Source organism: Conger conger, chromosome 1 (assembly GCF_963514075.1).
Source record: "Conger conger chromosome 1, fConCon1.1, whole genome shotgun sequence".
Classification (NCBI taxonomy): Eukaryota; Metazoa; Chordata; class Actinopteri; order Anguilliformes; family Congridae; genus Conger; species Conger conger.
In genome coordinates this window covers 76967901-76989561 of record NC_083760.1, presented here as the reverse complement: position 1 = coordinate 76989561, position 21661 = coordinate 76967901, and the positions used below count along the sequence as shown (strand labels likewise).

General features: G+C 45.8%; 1 protein-coding gene across 1 annotated transcript; it reads right to left on the bottom strand.

Annotated features, from left to right (window-relative positions):
* Positions 1-1506: 1506 nt before the first annotated feature.
* LOC133132301 (regulation of nuclear pre-mRNA domain-containing protein 2-like) lies at positions 1507-21566 on the bottom strand. The gene is made up of 11 exons (XM_061247646.1): positions 21310-21566; positions 9576-9705; positions 9049-9170; positions 8760-8812; positions 8183-8309; positions 7893-8068; positions 7373-7763; positions 6850-7158; positions 6150-6353; positions 3958-5133; positions 1507-2563 (listed from the first exon to the last, which is right to left on the bottom strand). The coding sequence occupies exons 1-11, from the start codon at positions 21497-21499 to the stop codon at positions 2535-2537; spliced, it is 2907 nt and encodes a 968-aa protein (XP_061103630.1). The 5' UTR covers positions 21500-21566; the 3' UTR covers positions 1507-2534.
* Positions 21567-21661: the final 95 nt, after the last annotated feature.

Genomic DNA, 21661 nt, shown 5'->3' with positions numbered 1-21661 from the left:
AGTAAATGCAGTCAAATGTCCATGTAAAATAGATGCATGTTTAAAACTGAGTTTGGTTATGTCCCTGGAAGCCTTTCAGCAGTTACATTTTATTTTAGCAAGACCAGTGGAGCTGAGAATGAAAGGCAGTCATTTTATGGCAGGTAAGTAAACGACAGTGAACTATTTATTCTCTCAGAATGCTAGGTTTTTGGTGGGTGGTGGGAGGGCTGAGGGGGGAGTTTCCACAAAATCATATTTCCTAAATGTATAACAACAAATGCAACAGTTCTGATATGAAATACCAAAGTTGTACATGATATTACTGTAGATTAAGTCAGACATGCAGTCTCAATATGATGGAGAGCAGTGAATGATTAGCAAAACTATCCACAATTTTATCAGAACTGGAGAATATGAAGCAAAACTAGCTAGGGGGAAGAGAGAATTGGAGGGTAATGTTGACACTGAACATTAAAAGTGCATATGAATTAAAATTGTAGTTTTGGTTGATAACTTATTTCATTATAAACAGCACTGCATTACAATCTTACATAATCTTAGATAATAAATACCTATTTTAAATTCCGCATCCTCAAAAGGTACATGATGTATACCATGCCACAGTCCAGATACTGAAAGGTGTGTTACATTTGTTCACATACTCTCACACTTGCAGACGTGCACAAACAGTGAAAAGCCTGTAATATGTAAATGGGACATTTATACTGACTGTGTTTATGACAATTTCAGCAATGTAAACAGACACACGCACACACATGCACGCACACGTACCTGCACGGACGCACGCGCACGAACACACACACACACACACACACACACACACAGGCACAACTCTGTGTTTATGACATTTTCAGCAATCAAGTGGCTTCTTCACTGGTGCTTTTTGTTATATAAGGGTTATCATATTGTGTACTTATGTTAGATCTGACTGAGGAACAGACAGAGACACAGAGATACACGACAGACAGGGAGCAGAGAACACAAGAAGACTGTGGGGAACCAGTGGGGTTGTAGAGAGGAAAAGAAGAACGACAATGGGAAAAACTAAAAACAACACAAGGCAGAAAAGGCTTTCAAAAAGAGTTCAGCTAAACAGATTAAAGTGGGGAACACTGAGAACAAACAGAAGAGAGTGACAGGGGAGGTGAGAGTGAGGGGGGGGGGGCGAACGCAGAGGCAGGAAGCTCAGCTGCGCTGTGGGCCTGCAGGCTCTGCACCAGCCCCTTGTTCAGCAGCACCAATCACAACCGTACATCTCCCGTCCAAACTTTACTGCGGTGACATCAAACAGAACACACACAAAGGAGCAGGTGTACATCAGAACTCGGCAAGGAAGTATAAAACAACCAGAACAAGCCGTTGTGATAATGACAGTCGAAATAAAATAAAACAAAACCAACAATACAAACCCTCATTACAAAAAAAAAACCAGCACAGCAGTTAGTCATGATAATGGTAATCATAAGAACAACCATGACTGTAAAGAAAATATTCTCTCCTGGGTGTTTTCAAACTCTGGTTTTTATTAAAGTCAGTACATGTAAAAGCCTTATGAGCGCTGGAAGAGCTTTTTTTTTTCTTTTTTCAATCTCAGAGCACCCTCTAGTAAGTTTATTAGCTTGTCGATTCCCTCTTGATTACCTTTCTGTAATGCACTGCTCTCTCGCATAATGTCAACTCAACATTACACGTATTCTCACCCTGATAGTGTTTTTCTTCGTAGACATACTTCCGTTCACTCAGAGCCAGGAGATGGCAAGAGAGCAGGTGAGCTGTATTTATACTATGTACAGAATGAACAGGTTTCTGTTATACTGATGCTTAAACTAGCGCTTCACAATCATGATAACAACAGTTAGAAGAGTGATGATTGCAAACCATTTGTCCCCAGCTACAAGAGTAATTGCAGACAACAATGGGAGGAACACAACCTACCCCTTTCAATCTATATATTCAGAAGTGTTTGAAATATATAGAAGGGGAGGAAGACTGAACTATTTTTATATACATTATTTTACAGAGAGGAAAATGGACAGGACTACTGGAAGGGGATGGAGAGGTAGGGTTTCAGCATACATTTTTAAAACTCAAGAGATGGTTATTTAAGAGGATGGTTTGATACATCCCCCATATGTAACAATGTGGTTCAGGAAAAGCCTGTTTTGAAGAGGAAAAATAACTTCTATCAAGTACTCTATTGCACTCACACAAAGGAGAAATCCATGTAGTAAAACAAATAAAAAATAAATAACTGAAATATAGGGAGAAAACACTTTTTGAACTGAAACTTCATACCACATCCGGACATGAAAGGGCCGTGTTTCACGCCTGCCTAACCTCAGACTGTTTGACTAATCGCACAACAGGTCGCTTTAATGAGACCACAGGAAGGCAAATTAAGTCAAATTGAGTCAAACTGAATGAAATAAATAACCACCTTGTTTTTCTTAAATCCTCCAGACCGCCACCCCTCTCTTCCTTCTAGATCATCCTTCCATCTTTTCCCTTTCACTTCCCCACTCAGGAGGAGCTCAAGAGGAGAGAATGGTTTCTCCAGGCCCTGGAGGAGGGAGTGGGAAGGGTTTGTGGGTAATACTTAATCATATAACTCCACGCACACTATGCACAGCACCATGTGTGTGCCATCTACTGAGATGGTAGAACTTGTGTGTAACAGTGTGATACCTACATGTAGCACACAGAGGATTACGAGCTTTGTGTACTGGGAGGTTCAGAGCCGACAGGAAGATTTTGCTTTCTGTTTTCTAGAACGGCCTCTCCTCACCCTTGCTTAAATATGGGTTGGCTTTTCTCCCCCATGGATCGTGACTTTAATAATTCAGTAGCGTGGGGGCAGAAAAGGTCTTTTGGGAGGATAGAAGGGACTACCCCCCAAGCCTCCCCCTGGGGCTCCACTGAAGGGTGGGCCAGGCCTCTTGCCCGTGTGGAAGGGGGGCTCTCGGTCAAACAAGGGGAGGCGCAGGGGGAGAGGGGGGCGGCCGCGGAGGAAGGGTCTCTGCGGGAGGGAGGCGGGGTGGGGCAGGCGCAGGAGGGAGCGGGGGGGAGCAGGCGCTCGGTGGTTACGGGGCAGAGGCGGGGGGCTGGCGGGGGGGCGCTGGTTCTGCTGCCCCGGCACGGCAGGGGAGGGGTGGCGGTTAGGGGGCAGGAGGAGGGGAGGGGGGTCGCCGGATGGGGAGGGGGGGGTGGTGGAGGCTGCGGAGGACGGCGGGGGGCTGGGACCCTCCCTCACTCTGCCCAGCAGCGGAGGGGGGGGCCCGGGGGTGCCGGGGCGGTGCAGAGGGGGCGCGTGGCGCGGACCGAAATGCTCCTTCACCGTGCCCGGCCGCGGCGGCTCTTTGAAGGGCGGCGGCTCGCCCAGCAGCGACGACATGAGCGGCGGCGGGCAGTGGGGGCCGGGATTGGCCGAGCCGCCCCCGCCGGCCACGCCCCCTCGCTCCCCCCCGTCGGGCCGGGGGGGAGGGAAGGGCAGCACGCGGTCCACAGGAACCAGCACTCCGCCCACCATGACCGCCGAGGGCGGGGACAGGAAGTCCCGCGGGGGGGGCGGGGGCTGCGGGATGGGGGGGGGAGGGGAGCTGAAGAAGGAGGAGGGGGGCGGGCGCTGGTGGGGGTGGGGCTGGGGGCGCGAGTGAGGGTCGTCGCCGGGGTAGGGCATGAGCGGCCGCTCCTCAAACTGGAACTGGCCGGGGGGCAGGCGGGGGTGGGGCGGCAGAATGTGCGGTGGGGGCAGGGGCAAAGCGGAGGGGCCCATTTCGTCAGGGCCTCGTTGAGAGGACAGGGAGGGGTTGCCGGGGTGGGGCGGGAGTCCGAGAGACGGGGGCGGGCCCAGGGAGGGAGGAGGCGGCCCCTCCATGTAGGCTTCGTCGTACCAGCTAGCTCCCGTGGGGCTCAGCCTCGCCCCGACCCCGCCTCCTCTGGGGTGAGGTCGCGTACCTCGGCCAATCACGCGAATGCTCTCCACCGTCTGAATCCTCTCGCCCGACATCCGGCGGTTGCTGTACCCCAGCGTCTCTATGGGCGCGCCTTCCCCGCAGGAGGTGGAGGACACCACCGTTTCGATCCGGTGGACGGGGGACGCGCTCCCCGGAGCCTTCTCCTTCCCCCCTTCCCCCTCTCCCTCTCTCTCTTTGCTGCCTTCGTCCTTCCGCGCCCCCGTGCTCTTGGGCCGCTCGGAGGCGGGGAGCGAGTGGTGAGGGTGGGGCTCGCCGCCCGCGGACGCTCGCCTCTCTCCGCCCCCGCCGTCGTAAAAGGCGGGCTTGCCCAAGTTATTCCCGCCCCCGTGCCCCTCCTTCCTGGCCTTCGTGTGGCCCGGCTTCGGGTCTTGGTGGGCGGAGGAGGAGGAGGAGGAGGAACCCGCCGTCTTCCTCTTCGCCGCGTCCTCCCCTTTGGCCTTCAGGGCGGACTTGGCCGGCTTCTTGTCCGTCCCGAAGGAGTACCGGGCCGAGCGGTAATCGGCGTCGCGCTCCTCCGCCTGGGCGAAGAGCGCCTGGGGAGAGATGGCCGCGTCCCACGGGTCGCTGCGGTACGCCGTGGGGGAGAGGTCGTGACCCCCGGGCCCCGGCAGCGCCTTCGCCCCCCCTAAGGGCCCGGGGTCTGACAGGAGCCCCAGGGACTCTGCGCCCGGCTTGTCCATCATCTCGTCCTGCGTGGGCGTGCCGCCGGTCTCGTCCCGGACGGGGGTGCCGTCCACGTTCTCCGAGCCCAGCAGGGGGCTGTCGCTGCTGCCCCCCGGGCCCCCACCCAGGATGGGTATGCTCAGGCCCAGGCCTCTGAACCCGGGGTTGCCCTGGAGGAACTTGTGGATCTTGGACTCCAGGCTGGTGGGGGAGGCGGATACGGCGGCCGCAGAGTCCCTCTCTTTCTCCTGCTCCCGCCCCCTCTCGCGGTCCAGCTCGCGCTTGTAGCTGTTGCCCGTCGGGAGTTTTTGCTTTGGCGCTGTGGGCGTGGCCGGGGTCTTGCTCGGCGCCGTGGCTGATGAGGAAGGGGGGGTCTCGGGGACAGGGTAGCCGTGCCCGTGGGGGGGTGCGGCGGCGGTGGAATTGGGGGGGCGCTCTTTGCTGGCCCCCGTGGAGGCGTTTCCAGCCACACTGTGCAGGAGGGAGGACAGACCTGAGGAGGACCAGAGAAACAGTTCACACAGCTGCCCACACTGAGAATACAATTTACCTGCACCAGCAGGCCACGCTATGAATACAATTTACCTGCACCAGCAGGCCACGCTATGAATACAGGTTTAACTGCACCAGCAGGCCACACTATGAATACAAGTTTAACTGCACCAGCAGGCCACACTATGAATACAATTTACCTGCACCAGCAGGCCACACTATGAATACAAGTTTAACTGCACCAGCAGGCTACACTAAGAAACTACAAGTTTAACTGCACCAGCAGGCTACACTAAGAATACAAGTTTAACTGCACCAGCAGGCTACACTATGAATACAAGTTTAACTGCACCAGCATGCCACACTAAGAATACAAGTTTAACTGCACCAGTAGGCCACACTAGGAGTGCAGATTTAACTACAGTACAGGGAGGGACAGGAGGTAAATGGACAAATAGGCACCACCACAGGCCCAAAATAAAATTCATTAAAAGCTCTCTTAAAAGAGAGGAAAAAAAAAAATCTAACAAACTGAACAGACCTACCCATAAGTACCTAGTTGTCTATATTTTGGCCTGTACTGTGGGACCAGGCACATTAACACATTAAATACAATGACTGTCTTCCCAACTGAAGCAGTAAAAAAATCAGGCAAGCAGCTTCCCAAGGCGAGTTGGGTCTGGTCTTCAATTCAGTTTAAATATTTCTTTAAATGTTTGTCATGTTCTGCTGTGTACATGGTCAAACCAAATCACATGAAGGTGGGCGATTTCTTTGTGTAGCCAAACATTGCAAGATATATACTATAAACACAAGATAACAAATATTTCAATACACAAAAGCCTGGTGCTGTCTATATTCACGAATGGTTTTCTTGACTTATTTCCCAGTGCCGTTCAGGTACTGGGGGTGATTTTCAGTATGCACGGTGTCTTGATGGGCCCAGCGTGTGTGTAAACGTACATCAAACCGACAGGAGAAGCTTACGTCCCAAACCATCCCTGGGTCCTCTCTTACCCTGCAGCCCTGCACTCTGGGCCTGTGTTTTGGACAGGGCACTGAGGATCCCCTCTCGGTTCATGTCGACGCGGGACAGGATGCTGGCTAGAGGGTTAGCAGCTTGGGAAGCCCCAGGAGACTGGTTGGGGGGCTTGAGGGCTGAGGCGTGGGCAGAAGGGGTGGTGGGGGTCCCAGGAGAGGGACGAGACACTGGGCTTACTCCTGACAGAGAGGAGAGAGGGCTGCAAGTGAAGACACACACCTATACACTACAACTTACATTTGGAGGAAATGAACAAGTTCACTCAAGATGTTTGGAGAGAGACATCTTTTGGCAGAACTTTATTTTTTTCCCAGGGGTAAAGCAACTGTCAGTTCAGCTGGGATACTGTAAGGCAGCTGTAAGGCAGAGCCAAAAGGCCCTCACCTCTCTTCCCAAAGCAAGAGAACCTTGGCTCTGTCTGCTTTGTGAGCTCTCTGAAACCTTGATGTAGATAACGCGACTTAACTGAAATCCTCTGCCTTAATTCAGCTGCCTCTGTTAAAACCAGCTATTTATGACTTAACTGCAAATGTAATAGCGATGTAAAACAGACCGGTCTATTTATGTTAATCTGTAACAGCCCCTCGTCAGTTGAGGTCAAGTAAAGGGCAGTGTTCTAGAGTGTTGTGCTGTGTAACCGTGGTAAATACTATGATGTCAGAGGTGACAGCTCACCAGTGCTCTTCATCACAGACGTGAGGCTGCTGAGGATGGAGCTGATCTTGCCCAGGTCCACGTTGGCCAAGTTCACTGGGAGGGGAGTTGCGGGTGTTCCAGGGGTGCTGGGGGTTGGAGTGGGGGTAGGGGTAGGGGCGGGAGTAGGGGTAGGGACAGGGGTAGGGGTTGGGGTGGCAGGGAGTGGAGCCTGTTTGGCAGGGGGTTCCTCGGAGGTGCACAGGGAAGGGGGTGCAGCAGCAGGAGCAGCAGGAGCGGGAGCGGGCTTGGAAACAGAAGCAGGTGCTGGCTTCTCCTTTCTCTCCTCTACTATGGAAACAGACAGAAGAGATATACACAAAGAAGAGCAAAAACATTTAGGGATTGCTCTGCTAACAATCGCCTCTCTCTCTTGCCTACACAATCCAGGGCTTTTTCCCCCACTATCATCAAGTCTTCCAAACCCACCACTTCACACTCAGTAACACAACCCTCTCAAACTCCCCTTCCTCTCTCAGAGCTCTGCCTGCTACCCACGCCTCACCAATGATGCCGGTGCTCTCCGTCTCCTCGTCCTCCGAGAGCTCCATGTCCTCCACGTCCCTGTTGTCTCCCTCTCCGTGGGCCGGACCGTGGGACCCGCCGGGGGAGGAGAGCGGGCTGGGGACGTCCCCCAGGGAGATGCCTGCCTCGTCCCCGTCGTCCATGGCCCGCCCGTCAATGTCCGTCTCCATGGCGTTGGCCATGGCCGTCGGCCCCTCCCCCTTGGCCCCCCCGACCCCCATGCCGTGGAAGGGGGACTCTGACCCCGTCGGGGAGGGGGCGTCCTCGGAGGGGGAGGGGATGGGCGAGTCGTCGGGGTCCGGGAGGGTGGCCTTCAGGGCGTCGAGCTTGCGTTTGAGGTTCGACACGCGGTTGGCAAAGGCCTTGTAAGCCTGGGAATGGGACAGAGGGAATGCACAAAATGCATTCTACATTAATAAACAGATTAAAAACAATGGTTGCAATGTTGGTATCATGCAGCTCAAAATGGCAGACAAACCAGCCTTTCACCCCTGACTCACGTTGGCGACGATCTTGACCTCCTTGTACTGCATCTCGTAGAAGACGTCTGCATTCCCCAGTGCCTCCAGCAGGGGGGGCCCTCCTTGCATCTGCTGCTCCAAGAAGCCCACAAACTCCTGCAGCTTCCCGCTGCCCTCCTCAAAATCCTTGGAGAACTTCTTACCGCCAGCCTTGTCTGAGGAATGGACAGAGCGTTAAAGGAGCGCTAATGTTTTTAAAACTAAAATTCAGCCATTATCATTGGTGGAAGATGGAGAGAATGAGGAGTTTGAGAGGGCATCCGCCTCACCTTTTAGCCTCTTCAGTCCCTCTGTGCTGCACACGTCCACCCTCAGAGCAGAGAGCTGCTTCTCCTTCAGCTCTGCCTCCTCCACAGACCTCTTATACGCGGACAGCTGCTCAATGAATGTCTGAGGCTGCGAGCAAGACCCCAGGAAATAGAAAAATCAGAGTGTGTATGCTTGTGTTTGTGTTTGTGTGTGTGTACACATAAATATTCGCGGACAGTACATGCACAGAAATAAACATGTACAACCAGAAATTTTTTTAAACTGCATTATAATTTAGTTGACACCGTTATCCAGAGCTACACGTGATAATACGGGGCAGCCTGTAGTCTAGTGGCTAAGGCACATGACTGGGAAGGTTGGTGGTTCAAGCCACAGTTTGGTGCTGCCAAAATAAGAGCCGCACAGCTGTTGGGCCCTTTAGCAAGGCGTTGAACCCCGCATTGCTCCAGGGGGGAATTGTCCCCTGATTAGTCTATTCAACTGTAAGCCACTTTGGAAAAAAAGCATCAGCTAAATAACGAATAATCATGAAGGATGATATTGACAGAAATGAATAACAACAAAAACAAGACTCACTGCAAATTCAGCAACTATCTTGGACTTCAGTGCAGCTTTGGGGTTGACCGGTGCTGAAAAACAAAAAGTGTCCTGCTTATAATTCTATACGATCAAACTCATCACACCCTTATAACCTGACAGCACAGTGCATGCAGAGGTGCGAGGGCTTGATTGAATGCATTTCTGCCTGACACACAGCAGGGCCACAGAGCAGGGGCCACAGAGGAGGGGCCACAGAGCAGGGCCACAGAGCAGGGGCCCAGGGCAGGGCCCAGAACAGGGCCGGGGGCACCCCAGGAAGACTGACCTGGAGGCGGATCCTTCTTCACCAGGCTGGCTTTCAGCTCTGAAGTCAGCTCTTCAGGGTAGACGTTCCTCTCCTCCCAGATGGAGAAGATTCTCTCCACGGACTTGCGCACTTTTCCGTCTCTGAGAGGGAGGAAAAGATGGGGTTAATTCCGCCAGCCATCTGAGATACGTGTGCATGAACAAATTTCAGCCTCCATCAGGAAATTCCATGACCGTTTCCAAAGGAAAGCCTGGAAAGACTTAGCATAAAAATGACACATGCCCATTACACAATCCAAAAAATAGTGTTCCATAAGAGAAACACTTTCCACAAAGGTTGAGGGCTGTCAAAATATAAACTGCAGCGCAAATTGGTTTCTCGATTTTTCCGTGAATAACTGAAATTGACTGATCTGAAACAAAATGACAAATTAAGGGGGATGCGACTTCAGTCCAAACTCTACAAAAGAACAAAAAAACAACCCTTTACATAGTGCGTTAGCACAAGAATAATGTGGTAACTGCGTGGGGCTGTGGAACACTCACTTGACCAGCAGGGCTGCCTCTGGCAGAACCTCAGCGAAGGAGTTGCGGTAGATTATGGCGTTCTTCCTCTTGCAGTTCTGAATGACATCGTTGGCGAGGTAGAACAGGTTCAGCCTGTGAGGTGCTTCAGCTGCAGAGAGAGAATATTGCATTGGTTCAACTGTCTGAAGGCCACAGGCACACACAGCTGTTCGTGGCACTGGGAAATCTCATGGGTTGACCAGTGTCAAACAGAGGCATACAAAAACACCTGAAAGAAACCTGCACAAAAAGCAACTGAATGTTTGCACAAGATACTCTGTGTGTTAATACAATAAACAAAAAAAAGTTGAACCCCATATTGGCCATTATTCATATAATATAATACAGCATATTGCACATTCATGGTCCAACACTGAACTGGGCAGTAAACTTCCAGACATGATTATCAAAGTGATTCCCCTACTGTTATCCAACAACCAGGCACCAGATTCATGCAAACATTCAAACCCACAATATATCCATAAAACCTTCCTTCAAATTGAAATTGCAGCTCACCAGGAAATAGTGAATACTGTCTACATTTCCACAGGAATAAAAAGCTGTTTCTAAAGAACTGACACCAACTTCCATAATATTTCTTAGGAAGACATTTAGGCAAATTTCTCTTGCATACAAACTGACGTATCATGGCTCAAAACATCAGCTGAAAACCACATCTCAGTGAAGAAAAAAAATAATGAAAATGTAATGTCTTTCAAAAGGTGTCATTCTCAGTAGGCCATGCATCCATACAGGTGAGACGGCTTCACTTCAATCAGCTGCAGCTGGCTATTTCATACCTGAGTCCGGGGTGCTCTCAGAGAGCAAACATCACACAAGGGGTTTAATCTCTTCAAACAGCTGCTGCCATTTATAACAGAATGTTGCCCACCTGTGCTGTTGCTATGACACCATACTGGTGCAATGCTTTGTTTCCAGCAACCTACAGTTCCATCCAAATGAAATTTTTTGTTTCAGTTTTAAAAATTACTAAACCATAAAGTGGTGAACATAATGACAGAAATACAGTCACATTGGACTATTTATTAAGCAAAAAGGCAATAAAAATCCAACTGTTCTGATCTAGGCTTCAGAGTGAATATGCCCAAAGCCAGCATCCATGGTGAAACCACTACCTGTATGCTAAACGTCAGAGACATCGATATTGATATTTTTGCACCGTGTTCAACTCAGATCAATAGAACAAATGAAGAGTACACATTTTAAAATTAATTTTAGTATATGAAACTTTAAATTGTATCTATCACATTACGATTAGTATGTTTGTACATCCCACATCACACTACTACATCACATTTCATTATTTTTATACATACATTTTTAATGAATATATATTTTTATTGTTTATACATCTTCCATTATTTATTTTAAGCAAAAATCTATTTCTGCTCAGCTTCCACAGAGATACTCTTTCAATAATAAACGCAAAATTAATCAAGTACCTACCACACTCGAGTTAATAAGCTTCATCCTCTCTAATAAGTAATCACCCCTTGGGTCCAGAGCACAATCAAACAGCACAATTCTTCACACCTTAATCACACCAACCGCCGTTCTGCCAATTAAAAACCCAAACCCGTTTTTAATGATGTTCTCATGAAACATCCTGCTGTAATTAGATCTGAGCTGAGGTGGACACCCATCAGACACCTTGTTGTAGGCCTCCTACTCCTACATAATGCAGTTCAATCTGAAGTGGATGTGCACATATGTTCACCAGCAATGCAGTCCCCATAGAGAAAGCCCAATGGAACACTCAATTCCAAAAGGAAAAATTAGCGACTGTCTTCACCATCCAAGTCCATTGCTGCTAGCCTGCAGCCTCCGCTACCAAATTGGGGGAGCCCATGTTACCTGAAGCCACTGCTTCTTCTCACAACTGAAAGCAGGACTTTGAGTAAGAACGTGACAACTGTACAGCCAATCATGCGTTGCTCTGCGTGGCTGACGAACATCTCGGCACGGAAACAGGGTGGAGTTGATTAGACTGTGGGGCTAATCCACAAACAGAAACAGCGCCTTAACAGGATCAGCCAGCAGGAAGCTTCTTTTAAGGCTGACATGAAAAAAAAAAACGTGATAATTCATATGCTGCTCAACTGAAATTTAACTCTATATTAAGGAAAATAAATAAGTGTCGTTTGGCTACTTAAAGGCCCACTGGTTGCAAATTGAACGGATGGCAACTAAGTACCTTGGCGGATCGTGGTTTTTAATGTCTTCTTGGTTATTAAATTATTCATCTTATTAAACAATTTTGTTTTATATGACTATTGCTGGCGGCACGGATGGTGCAGTGGGTAGCACTGCCGCCTCACAGCAAGGAGGTCCTGGGTTCGAATCCCCGTCGGCCGGGGCCTCTCTGTGCGGAGTTTGCATGTTCTCCCTGTGTCTGCGTGGGTTTCCTCCGGGTACTCCGGTTTCCTCCCACAGTCCAAAGACAAGCACGACATGCACGATAGGCCGATTGGAGAGTCTAAATTGCTCGTAGGCCCTTTGTCTCCTTCTAGCATATGAAATGACCATTAAAATGAGAAAAGCTGGCCAATCTCAATTACACGAGAAGGTCATCAAAATGTACTTTTCTAGCACTTAATTAACTGACACAATTTACTGCCTGATGTTTCTACTCCATCTTTCTGAACGGAATACTTTAACGTCTTACTAATAACCTACTCTTACTAATAACCCTCTTTACGTTAACACATGATCAACATTGCAGAGCTCCAGTTCATTTCATATCCCTGCTGTTTGGAACAATTTTGAAAAAGAGTGTTGAAATGTAAAGGTTTCCCTTCATCGACAGGTTTGCTTTTCGGTGTACAGTACATGCAGACAAGGGCAGATGTCAAGCTGGTGTTTATATAAACCTCGTCCAAATAAATATCATCATGATCATCATGTGTAATAAAACGCAGCTGCTGCCAATCTTTGGATTTTTTCATTTTTACTTGAGAAATAATACATTTTTGGTTTGTCAATGTAAAAGGAACATAGTATATTCACTAAATGCTGCCCATTGTCATTAATGTTTTCAGAGATTTAACTTGGGCTATATTTTCTCATAATAGCATAGGATAAATAATAGAGCATGCCTAAACCTTTACCACTTTATATAGGTGAAATCTATATCACCTATATTTGTAGTGACCTAAATATGATATTCATTTTATATACCTTAATTTTATTTATTTTAAATACAAATAGGCGACATAAACTAAACAAACAAAACTATTGGATACAGCCACTAGCCACTGACTTGCATGGTTATATTCAATGCCTCACCAATGTAGACCAAGCATAAAGGCCAAAAAGTGCAAAAAGCAGAACCGGGCCAATACACCTGGTAATTTAACTGGCTGGGACATGAATGGAGGCCTATTTATAAAAGGCTTTGTGCATGGGCACTCAAAGGGCCAATCAAAAAAACATTCACCAAGCGCTGAGCAAGCCAAAGACCCCTTTGTCACTCACTAGTGACTAATCTGGTCAATCTGCCTGCTCGGGTTGAATTAGCGGCACAGTATTCTATTGCAATTTCTGCGGAAGTTCAGTTAGCTCAACTACATAGCACAAAATAACGCCGCTGACTGGCTCCATATTGCCTCCCAAAACGAGCCAAGCACTCCAAGAAGGAAGCGGAGACAAAGCTCATATGAGGTTCACAGTGGGAGCCGTGCTGGGATTCATAGCAATATCTGAGAACTGAAGCACATCCAGAAACACTCAAGATACCTACACCAGTACATACAGCCTACACTTTAAGGACAGTCACAGTTGATTATTTAGAAGAACAATTCAATACAACTGAGCTAGCACATTTAGGTGCTTGCAAATTCCATATTACCCGAAAATGTGAGCTGTTTTTTTATGTGAATTGGGATGTGACTTCCAAAGCACCCAGTGTTTTAGGCAGGCCTCTTTTCTCTGGCCAGGGCATTGTAACCCTAAGCGTTTAACCTTTATGAGCCCAATATATTTTGGGCCCGTCTTTGCTTGCTAGGATGCAAGCTGCTGCAGTGATGAGAGAAGATACGTCTCCAGTTTTCTAGGATGTTCTCTCAGACTGACATGTTGGAGTCAACAGAAGACATTGTAAAACTCAATGGTTTTCAGAGAAGAATGTCGAAATAAATTACCGTCGTGTCTCAACTTACTGCATCTTCTATCTGGACTTATCTTTTATCTCAACTGCCGCTGGGTTTGTGCATACTGAAACAGTTTGGCATTCGACCTAGTACCTGTTGGGTTTCATATGAAACTGGAACTTTGTAAGCCAGTTAACTGCCACAGGAAAGTGGAAACAGCTCCTAACACACAGGGGTCGAAATTAAGCCTACGGCATCTAAATATCTAGCCCAGCCAACCATTCATTTAATGAAAATTTCCTTTAATATAACACCAATGTCTGGGCAATATTTACCAAATTTGTGCTTGTCACATTCAGTAAGTTGGCCTACTGACCTTAATCCCCTATATCTAAAACATACGGAACAGGCATGCATCAGTGCAGCTATTGGTCATTTGTGACATTGACACCTTCACAGCCGACAACTACACCTGGAAAACACCTGGCTATGTTTTTCCTGAAAATTGTGTAAAGACTAACCATCAAATATACTACATATATTAAAATAGATGATGCGAGCACAATAAAAAAATGCTTGAAATTGACTAAATTTGACTAATTTGTTTTAGTCAATTGATTTCATATTGGAATACGCTCTGACCTTTTTCTGTCTAAAATAGTCCACAACATCCCATCTTCCCATTCATTTCAGCAACAGCTCCAAATGTACACAACGTTGCTTTATGATGCATCTCTATGACGCTATTCCAACCGTACTTTAAACCTGCATCATCTGGTGAATCTGTCTACATAAGCAAGTAGAATACATACCTTGCATTTCATTTACAGCAGGCGAATATTAAGTACATTAATTGCAGTTGTGACAGTTAAATAGCTAACAATCAATACAAAACTAAGCTAAGCGTGCACTGTTTGAAATGCACATGAATGGAGTGGGGTTCGTACAGAGGTGATTCCTAACCAATTATATGGTCCAGGAAGGGAAAGAACGGTAATGCTAAAAATATGCTAGGACTACAAATATAGGATACTACAATGTGCCGAAGACAGAAATCAAAAAGTTTTAAGATTCATGGATTAAAAAAAAAAAAAGTTACTAAAATAAACTCAACATGACCTGCAACTTTAGCAAACAACGTCATCTTTCACGCCCCAAGTACAACTCCAATGTCAAGAATGCATGAAAACAAGAGCAGATAAAACGCCAGGATGTGCTCTCAATCCGCCCATTTTATTGAGGATCCATCACATGCACTGTTGGCCAATGAGAGCGGACCTACCATCCCACCATTCATTGTGAGATGGCAGATGAGTCAAACCAGGTTTTTAGTTTTATTATTCCAGCAAAGCTTTCTAAGAATAAAAACGATGACAGAAATCTGTATTATAATCGCCAAATCTTAGTCCGTTTTAAGCATACAATGCAGCCTACAGCTAAAAACATTTATAACCTCGGCCATATCATACAGTTAATAATAACCAAGCTGAGCCGGCTGATTCGTAAACACTTTGGAGGCGAATGAATGAAGCAACCTAAGTTCATTAGCTAGCTAAAGAACAGGAAACCAAAGAATAGGTTCTTTAGCTAGGTAAAGACATCTGCTTCACTTTAATGTTTTAAGAAGGCTAGAGTTTGACTGCAATCACAATTCAATTATACCCAGAAGCAGCTTTAGAAAGAAATTAGATACACAAGGTTTTGCATACTGCATACAACAGTGTTATCTGTCCTTGTGTTCTTGCAAGACCATTCTCATCAAGAACAAATGGCAAGAACATTCTTGCACATGCTAAGTAAACTGTGTTCACAATGCTCATATTAAATTCCCCTTGAAAAGAACCAAAAGAACAAACCATGCTGAGACCAGCTGCAGAGTTTGGTTTGTTTCACAGGGGTCTGAGTGTGTTTGGCCAGCGGCCTATAGTAGGAGTGTGAGCAGTTAAACGTTTAAATGGTGCAAACAACACAGGGAATTGAATGCTGCAGTACGATAGTTAAAGGCTTTCATTATGTGTAACCACTGTTCATAATTTTATTAGATCCAACAATTTTCCAACTTGCTTTATAGCCTAGTGCAATCGATATCCAATGGTTTTTTTAAATGTTGTGTTCTATATAAGTTATCTAATGTCGGCCAGCGCTAGCTAGCTACATTTTTCAGGACCGTGTAGTTGACTATTTCAAAAAGCAAGTAGAATTGTTTGCATAAAAGAAAAATCATTAGACCAGTATCATATCGGATATTGAAAGAGAAAATTCCCTGCTTGAAATAGACCACAAAGATTACCCTGCACTGTATGAAATTAAATGCACAGGCAAAGTTTACAGGTTACATAAAAATATGAGCCAAACTGTATAGAAATCATTGGCATAAAAGTAAAGTCATCAGACCAGGCGACTGTGTTATATTTACACCAGTTTTCCATCTGATTCCCTGCCTAGATTTATTGTGTCGCCACCATGACACGGTGTTATCATGTTACTGTATATCAGGTGAATATTGGACAATGGACATTAACGTGACCACAGAATTTTGAGTGCACAACCCTGTCTGTAGTTCACAATAGCAGCACATTGGGTAAATTTCATGCCAATCAAGTCTGTCAGGTAGAAGGCATAGGAAAGAGGAATGAAGACACAAAGAATTATCATTTTAACCGATGCATTTCATTGGCACGCAATCGAACAGACTGCTGTAAATCTGTGAGCATGATGTCAATGTAAATGTAAATCTTCCATTTGGCAATTAGGCTATTGTCTGCCTTTCAAAATTGACATTAAAATATAGCTATTTAAGTAAACTATTTTTGGTAAACATTGACAAAAAACCGATTATTTGTCACATCCCTAGTGGCTAAGGTGCTTGACTGGGAACTGGAATGTTTATTAGCTTTTAAGCTTGCCATTCAATTTTTCTATTCCCGTTCTATGTAGGTCTGTGTCATACAGATTGCCACAATAACAATGATAATGTCTTGAACATAATTCTCAAGACAAATAATGATGTTTTTGATCTATGCCTAAATTAACATCACTTACGGTCCATGGGGACAGATTCTAATGTGACACCAGCTATGATCACACTGACAGCAAATGCTACATGAATAGCCAATCACGCGGGACAAATAAACCTTTGCAGCAGTGACCTATGCACACAACAGCCTTTGTAGTGGAGAAAGCACACTTGGTCAAGTCGATAATGAGAAGACAAAAGCTCAAGTGACTAACTAATTCTACTGTATAGAAATGGTTTGGCTTCTTAAAGTCTGCCATGGCGCAGTGTTTGCTAAAAATTATGCCAGAGAAAGACAGGCAACACAACAAAATGTTTTCACCATCTGAAACAGTGACAATCATTAGAGCACACACACAAGGTTGTGCAACCCAAACAACAAAAAAAAGCAATTGGCTTTTATAGCATTAAGCTGTATGACAAGAACTCAAAGCGACACAAATACATCACTAGTGCCTTATCGTACTGCCCGCTGAAGTCATATGGTCTCCCTGGCCAAAAATATTGTTTTGCATACCGCACTGGCACAGCTCTATGCTGAAATGAGGAGAAAGATAGAATAAATTATTTTACATGAGCTTCTATCATCATCTACCGATATGAAAAAGTACATGATAAAATGTCTGGCCATGTTGCCCAGCCCTACTTATAAAGCAATCGTTGGCAGCAGCAATGGCAGTATCACTTTAAAACCTCTGTGTTTCAGTCAATTCTTTACCACGATAAACCCGAAGCGATGACATGGGAGTTGCATTCAATTTTCCACCACATTACATCACATGTTAAAAATAATCCAAATGCAGGAAACCAGCGCTATAGCGGTAAAAACCTATAAAGGCAGAGCTACCTGCAACCATACAGAATCTGTCGCTCCGGCTTAGCAACACAAGCACGCATGCACTCTGTACATGGGCATTACACGCCACGCAAGAGCACAAGGATATGGGAGTCAGTGGCAGGCCTCCACCTCCAGTGCCTTCTTCTTCAGTTGCATCAGTTCTTTCCCCGTTTACAGTGAAGCACACTTAGGTTCATTCAGAAAAGTTAAGTGTTCAAGGTAGAGTAGGCCCTACTTACACATTCTTTAATATCCCAATGTTTTATGTGAATGACAACACACATCGCTCTGCAACTAGCTGCTATGAATCGCTGCAGGATACTGGCCGCTGAGCCGTGTACGCCGAGAACATCCATCCATCCATCCATTATCTGAACCCGCTTATCCTGAACAGGGTCACAGGGGGGCTGGAGCCTATCCCAGCATACATTGGGCGAAAGGCAGGAATACACCCTGGACAGGTCGCCAGTCCATCGCAGGACACACACACCATTCACTCACACACTCATACCTACGGGCAATTTAGACTCTCCAATCAGCCTAACGTGCATGTCTTTGGACTGTGGGAGGAAACCGGAGTACCCGGAGGAAACCCACGCAGACACGGGGAGAACATGCAAACTCCGCACAGAGAGGCCCCGGCCGACGGGGATTCGAACCCAGGACCTCCTTGCTGTGAGGCGGCAGTGCTACCCACTGCACCATCCGTGCCGCCCACGCCGAGAACAACGACACATAATTCAGACACTGCATTACTCTGGTTTCTGCCATTCAGACCCATCTCGGGTTGTCAACATTCGGACTAGCTGAGAACAAAGTGAGTGAGTGAGTGAGTGAACAAGCACAAATATGTTGAGGCCCATGGAGCACTAGTTTAAATCAGATGACAGAAAAGCACCAGCTTGTGCAAAAGGTGAATTATGCAGCAAGCGCGTTCCAATCAAAATGTAAGACACTGAACCTCTTCGAAGCATTTGAAGTGCAATATTCTTGTCACATTCATGTAGTGCTGCAATTGTGTCCAGTACATGGAAACACAGAGCCCTCCATAATGTTTTGGAGAAAGACCCAGAATTTATTTATCTGCCTCTGTATTCCACATTTTGAGATTTGAGATTGTAATAAAAAGTAAATGTGGTTAAAGTGCAGACTTTAATAAATGACATTTTCATACATTTTGGTTTCACCAAGTAGAACTTACAACAGTGTTTATACATATTCCCTCCATTTCAGAGCACCTTAATGTTTGGAATACAGTAATGTTATGTGAATGAAAGTAGTCATGTTTAGTTTTTTGTATCTTATCCTTTGCATGCCATGACTTCCTGAGGTCTGTGACCTTTCAACATGATTAGAGTATGGATATCTTATTTTCATGGGGGTGGGACAAGATTAAGCTGTAAATTATGCTGATACAGTATGGAACACATTTGTTGGCTAAATGGCTTTAGCTCATCAAGGTATCAAATGAGCCTCAAACCACCGTGCTGCTGCCAGATATGCAGTTGACATGAAAAGAAAGGTTTCTCCTGAACATTTCTTTCCATTAAAGTTCAACAGGAAAATTTGTCAGTTAATGATGAGAAATAGAAATCATGAAAATGTCAGCTTCTATGCTGAAATAACTTTTGAGAAAAGTTATTTAGTTTCTGTTTCAAATTCATGTTTTATTTTGTGTTTTTCAGAAGAGACTATACACCCAGTCTTGAGCACGAAGTCATATTTTATTTCCCTCATTCGGTTAGTTGAATATCCCAAAAATAAATTTTAAATTTGTGGATATTCCAATAGTGAAATTACATCAGATGCCCATCCCTAATATCAACCATCAAAGCACATTCTGGCTGTTGGCATAAAGACACATTTGACCAATAGCAGAGCAAAGCCGCCACAATAAATGCTCTAAACAGATTCTCACAGTATTAAATGTTAATGCACATCACTGCTTAAACTAGTCAGCTACTCCAAACTAGTCAGCTGAAGCAAAGAAGCTGAAGCAAAGAAGCTGAAAATCGCATGCAGTTTTGACAGTTCCTATGCCAGAACGTGAAATGGCTTAATATTACATAAGAGGCACTATCATTCACTATGTACACCCACACAAAACAGCTCAAAATAAACAAATCTGCTCATCTGCTTTACTCTCTCCTTTTAAGAACCATTCTACTACAGGCTCCAATTATAACACAAGCAAGCAGTTGGTTATATGGACACTTGGACCATCTACCCACTACTAGCACTTCTCCATAATGGTTTCTCCTTAAAATTCACAATCTTTCAAAAAAGCCACTCATATCAGTGCCTGCATTTTCCCGACATGTTTTACTTGGTCACAGAACATTAGAACGCTACTTATTAGGGCTCTATAGGCATACATGATAACTAGGTTGTATAGATATCTGCCAATAATAGCTTACAACAAACGTAAAGGTACAATAGATAATTTCGGACTTCTAACGGTCAAGAGAGGAATTGCAGCAACAAACACAACACGCTCAAACCACAACACTGTTTATCCCACCCCTTCTCTGTGAACGCGCTAACATTGAAATGCCGTTGGATGTGGCAATTAAAACCAATTTTCAACCAACGAGCTTGAATTATTGTACAGCTGTGCGATGTTTTGAAATAGCTAAGCGTTTCCAACTTAGCCTCGCTAGAGCTGGTCGTGTTGTATTGCGCAGTAACTTAAATGAAAATCCAGCTATGACCTGCTTGAAATTGCTCACTACCAGGTGTTTCAAAACACAGCTTGAGCTGGTCAAACCATGTTTAATATGGAGCTAGTCTGAACTGGTGAACCAGTCCCCAGCGGTTTAAAAAACCTAGCTTGAGCTGTTTTTTTTAAAAGCAGGGTTTACTTCTTTAACGTTAGCTGGATAACGCCCTCTTGCTAGTTAACTTGACGTTAGCTGCCCGCTTGCTCGCAAAATAATGTCTTCATTTACTAGTTAACGTTACCTTAACGTTGAAACTGCATGCAGCAACACCGCATTAGATAAATAGCTAGAGCTAACTTCTAATAGAGAACGTTATCATTGCAAAGTAAAGTTAGTGTTGTAGCTCTTTGAGGACATTAGCTGGCGAGATCATAATAATGTTTTATTATTGACGCGCGTCTCACACTACAGGAGGCCCACAATATAACGTTACTAAGCTGTATGCATAACCAACTAACGTTGCTCGCTAAAGTTAACTACACTGACCTTACATGTCCCATACAACAAGCTCGCTAGTTACAACTAATGCATCAGCATAAAGGTGGTTAGATAATGTTAGGTAGCTAACATTAGCAGCTACGTCAAATTCATTTCTACAGAATTTAGGAGGTTATCGAAAGCTAGGCTAGAAAGCGGTTTGCGAATTTGACAACTCTTGCCACGAACAGTTGGATGAGCTCGCGGTTGGCCTGTATACCACTCTGATATCGTGCAGCTAACGAACAAGATTAGCAAGATAAGTTTCATTAACTTTAGCTCCCGAAACGAACCAGCGTCCACTAACGTTGCCTTGCTAGATATCCCCTAAAATGCGAGATGTTAGCTAGCCCGCACCCAACCCAGCAGTCTAAACGATATGATGGGCTAACTAGCGTATATTTGTCGCTGCTAGCTGTCCCGTTAGTTAGCTAGCTAAACGCGAGGGTCTCAGAAATGGATAATAGCAAGCTAATAGCATGCCTCAGTCGCTGCTATCTATGCAGTATCGATAGACAACGAGCTAGGCTAGTTAAGTTAGCTAGCTACTTACATTTTCTCAGCCATTTCATCCAATACCGCACGATCAAATTGTGGTATTTTTTGTTTTCGATGCACCAGGTGGATAATCCTTGTATTGATTCCATAGTGTTAGTCACTCCTTGAAATCGGCGGTCCAAAGATGACTCCAAAGTGGCAGACGAGCCACGACCACCGTGGCCGCTTGTCGCTCCAGCCGCCATTTTTGTAACTCTCCGCACGGTTTCTGTTGCGGATTCACAGGCCCGCTCTGGACCAGTAGCAAACACACCTCCCAATGCATGAATGTGTGGTTTGTGTAAAACGTGCAGCCTTGCTAGGGGTTTCGGTATCTTCCGAACACAATTCAAACCTTACCAAGTAGT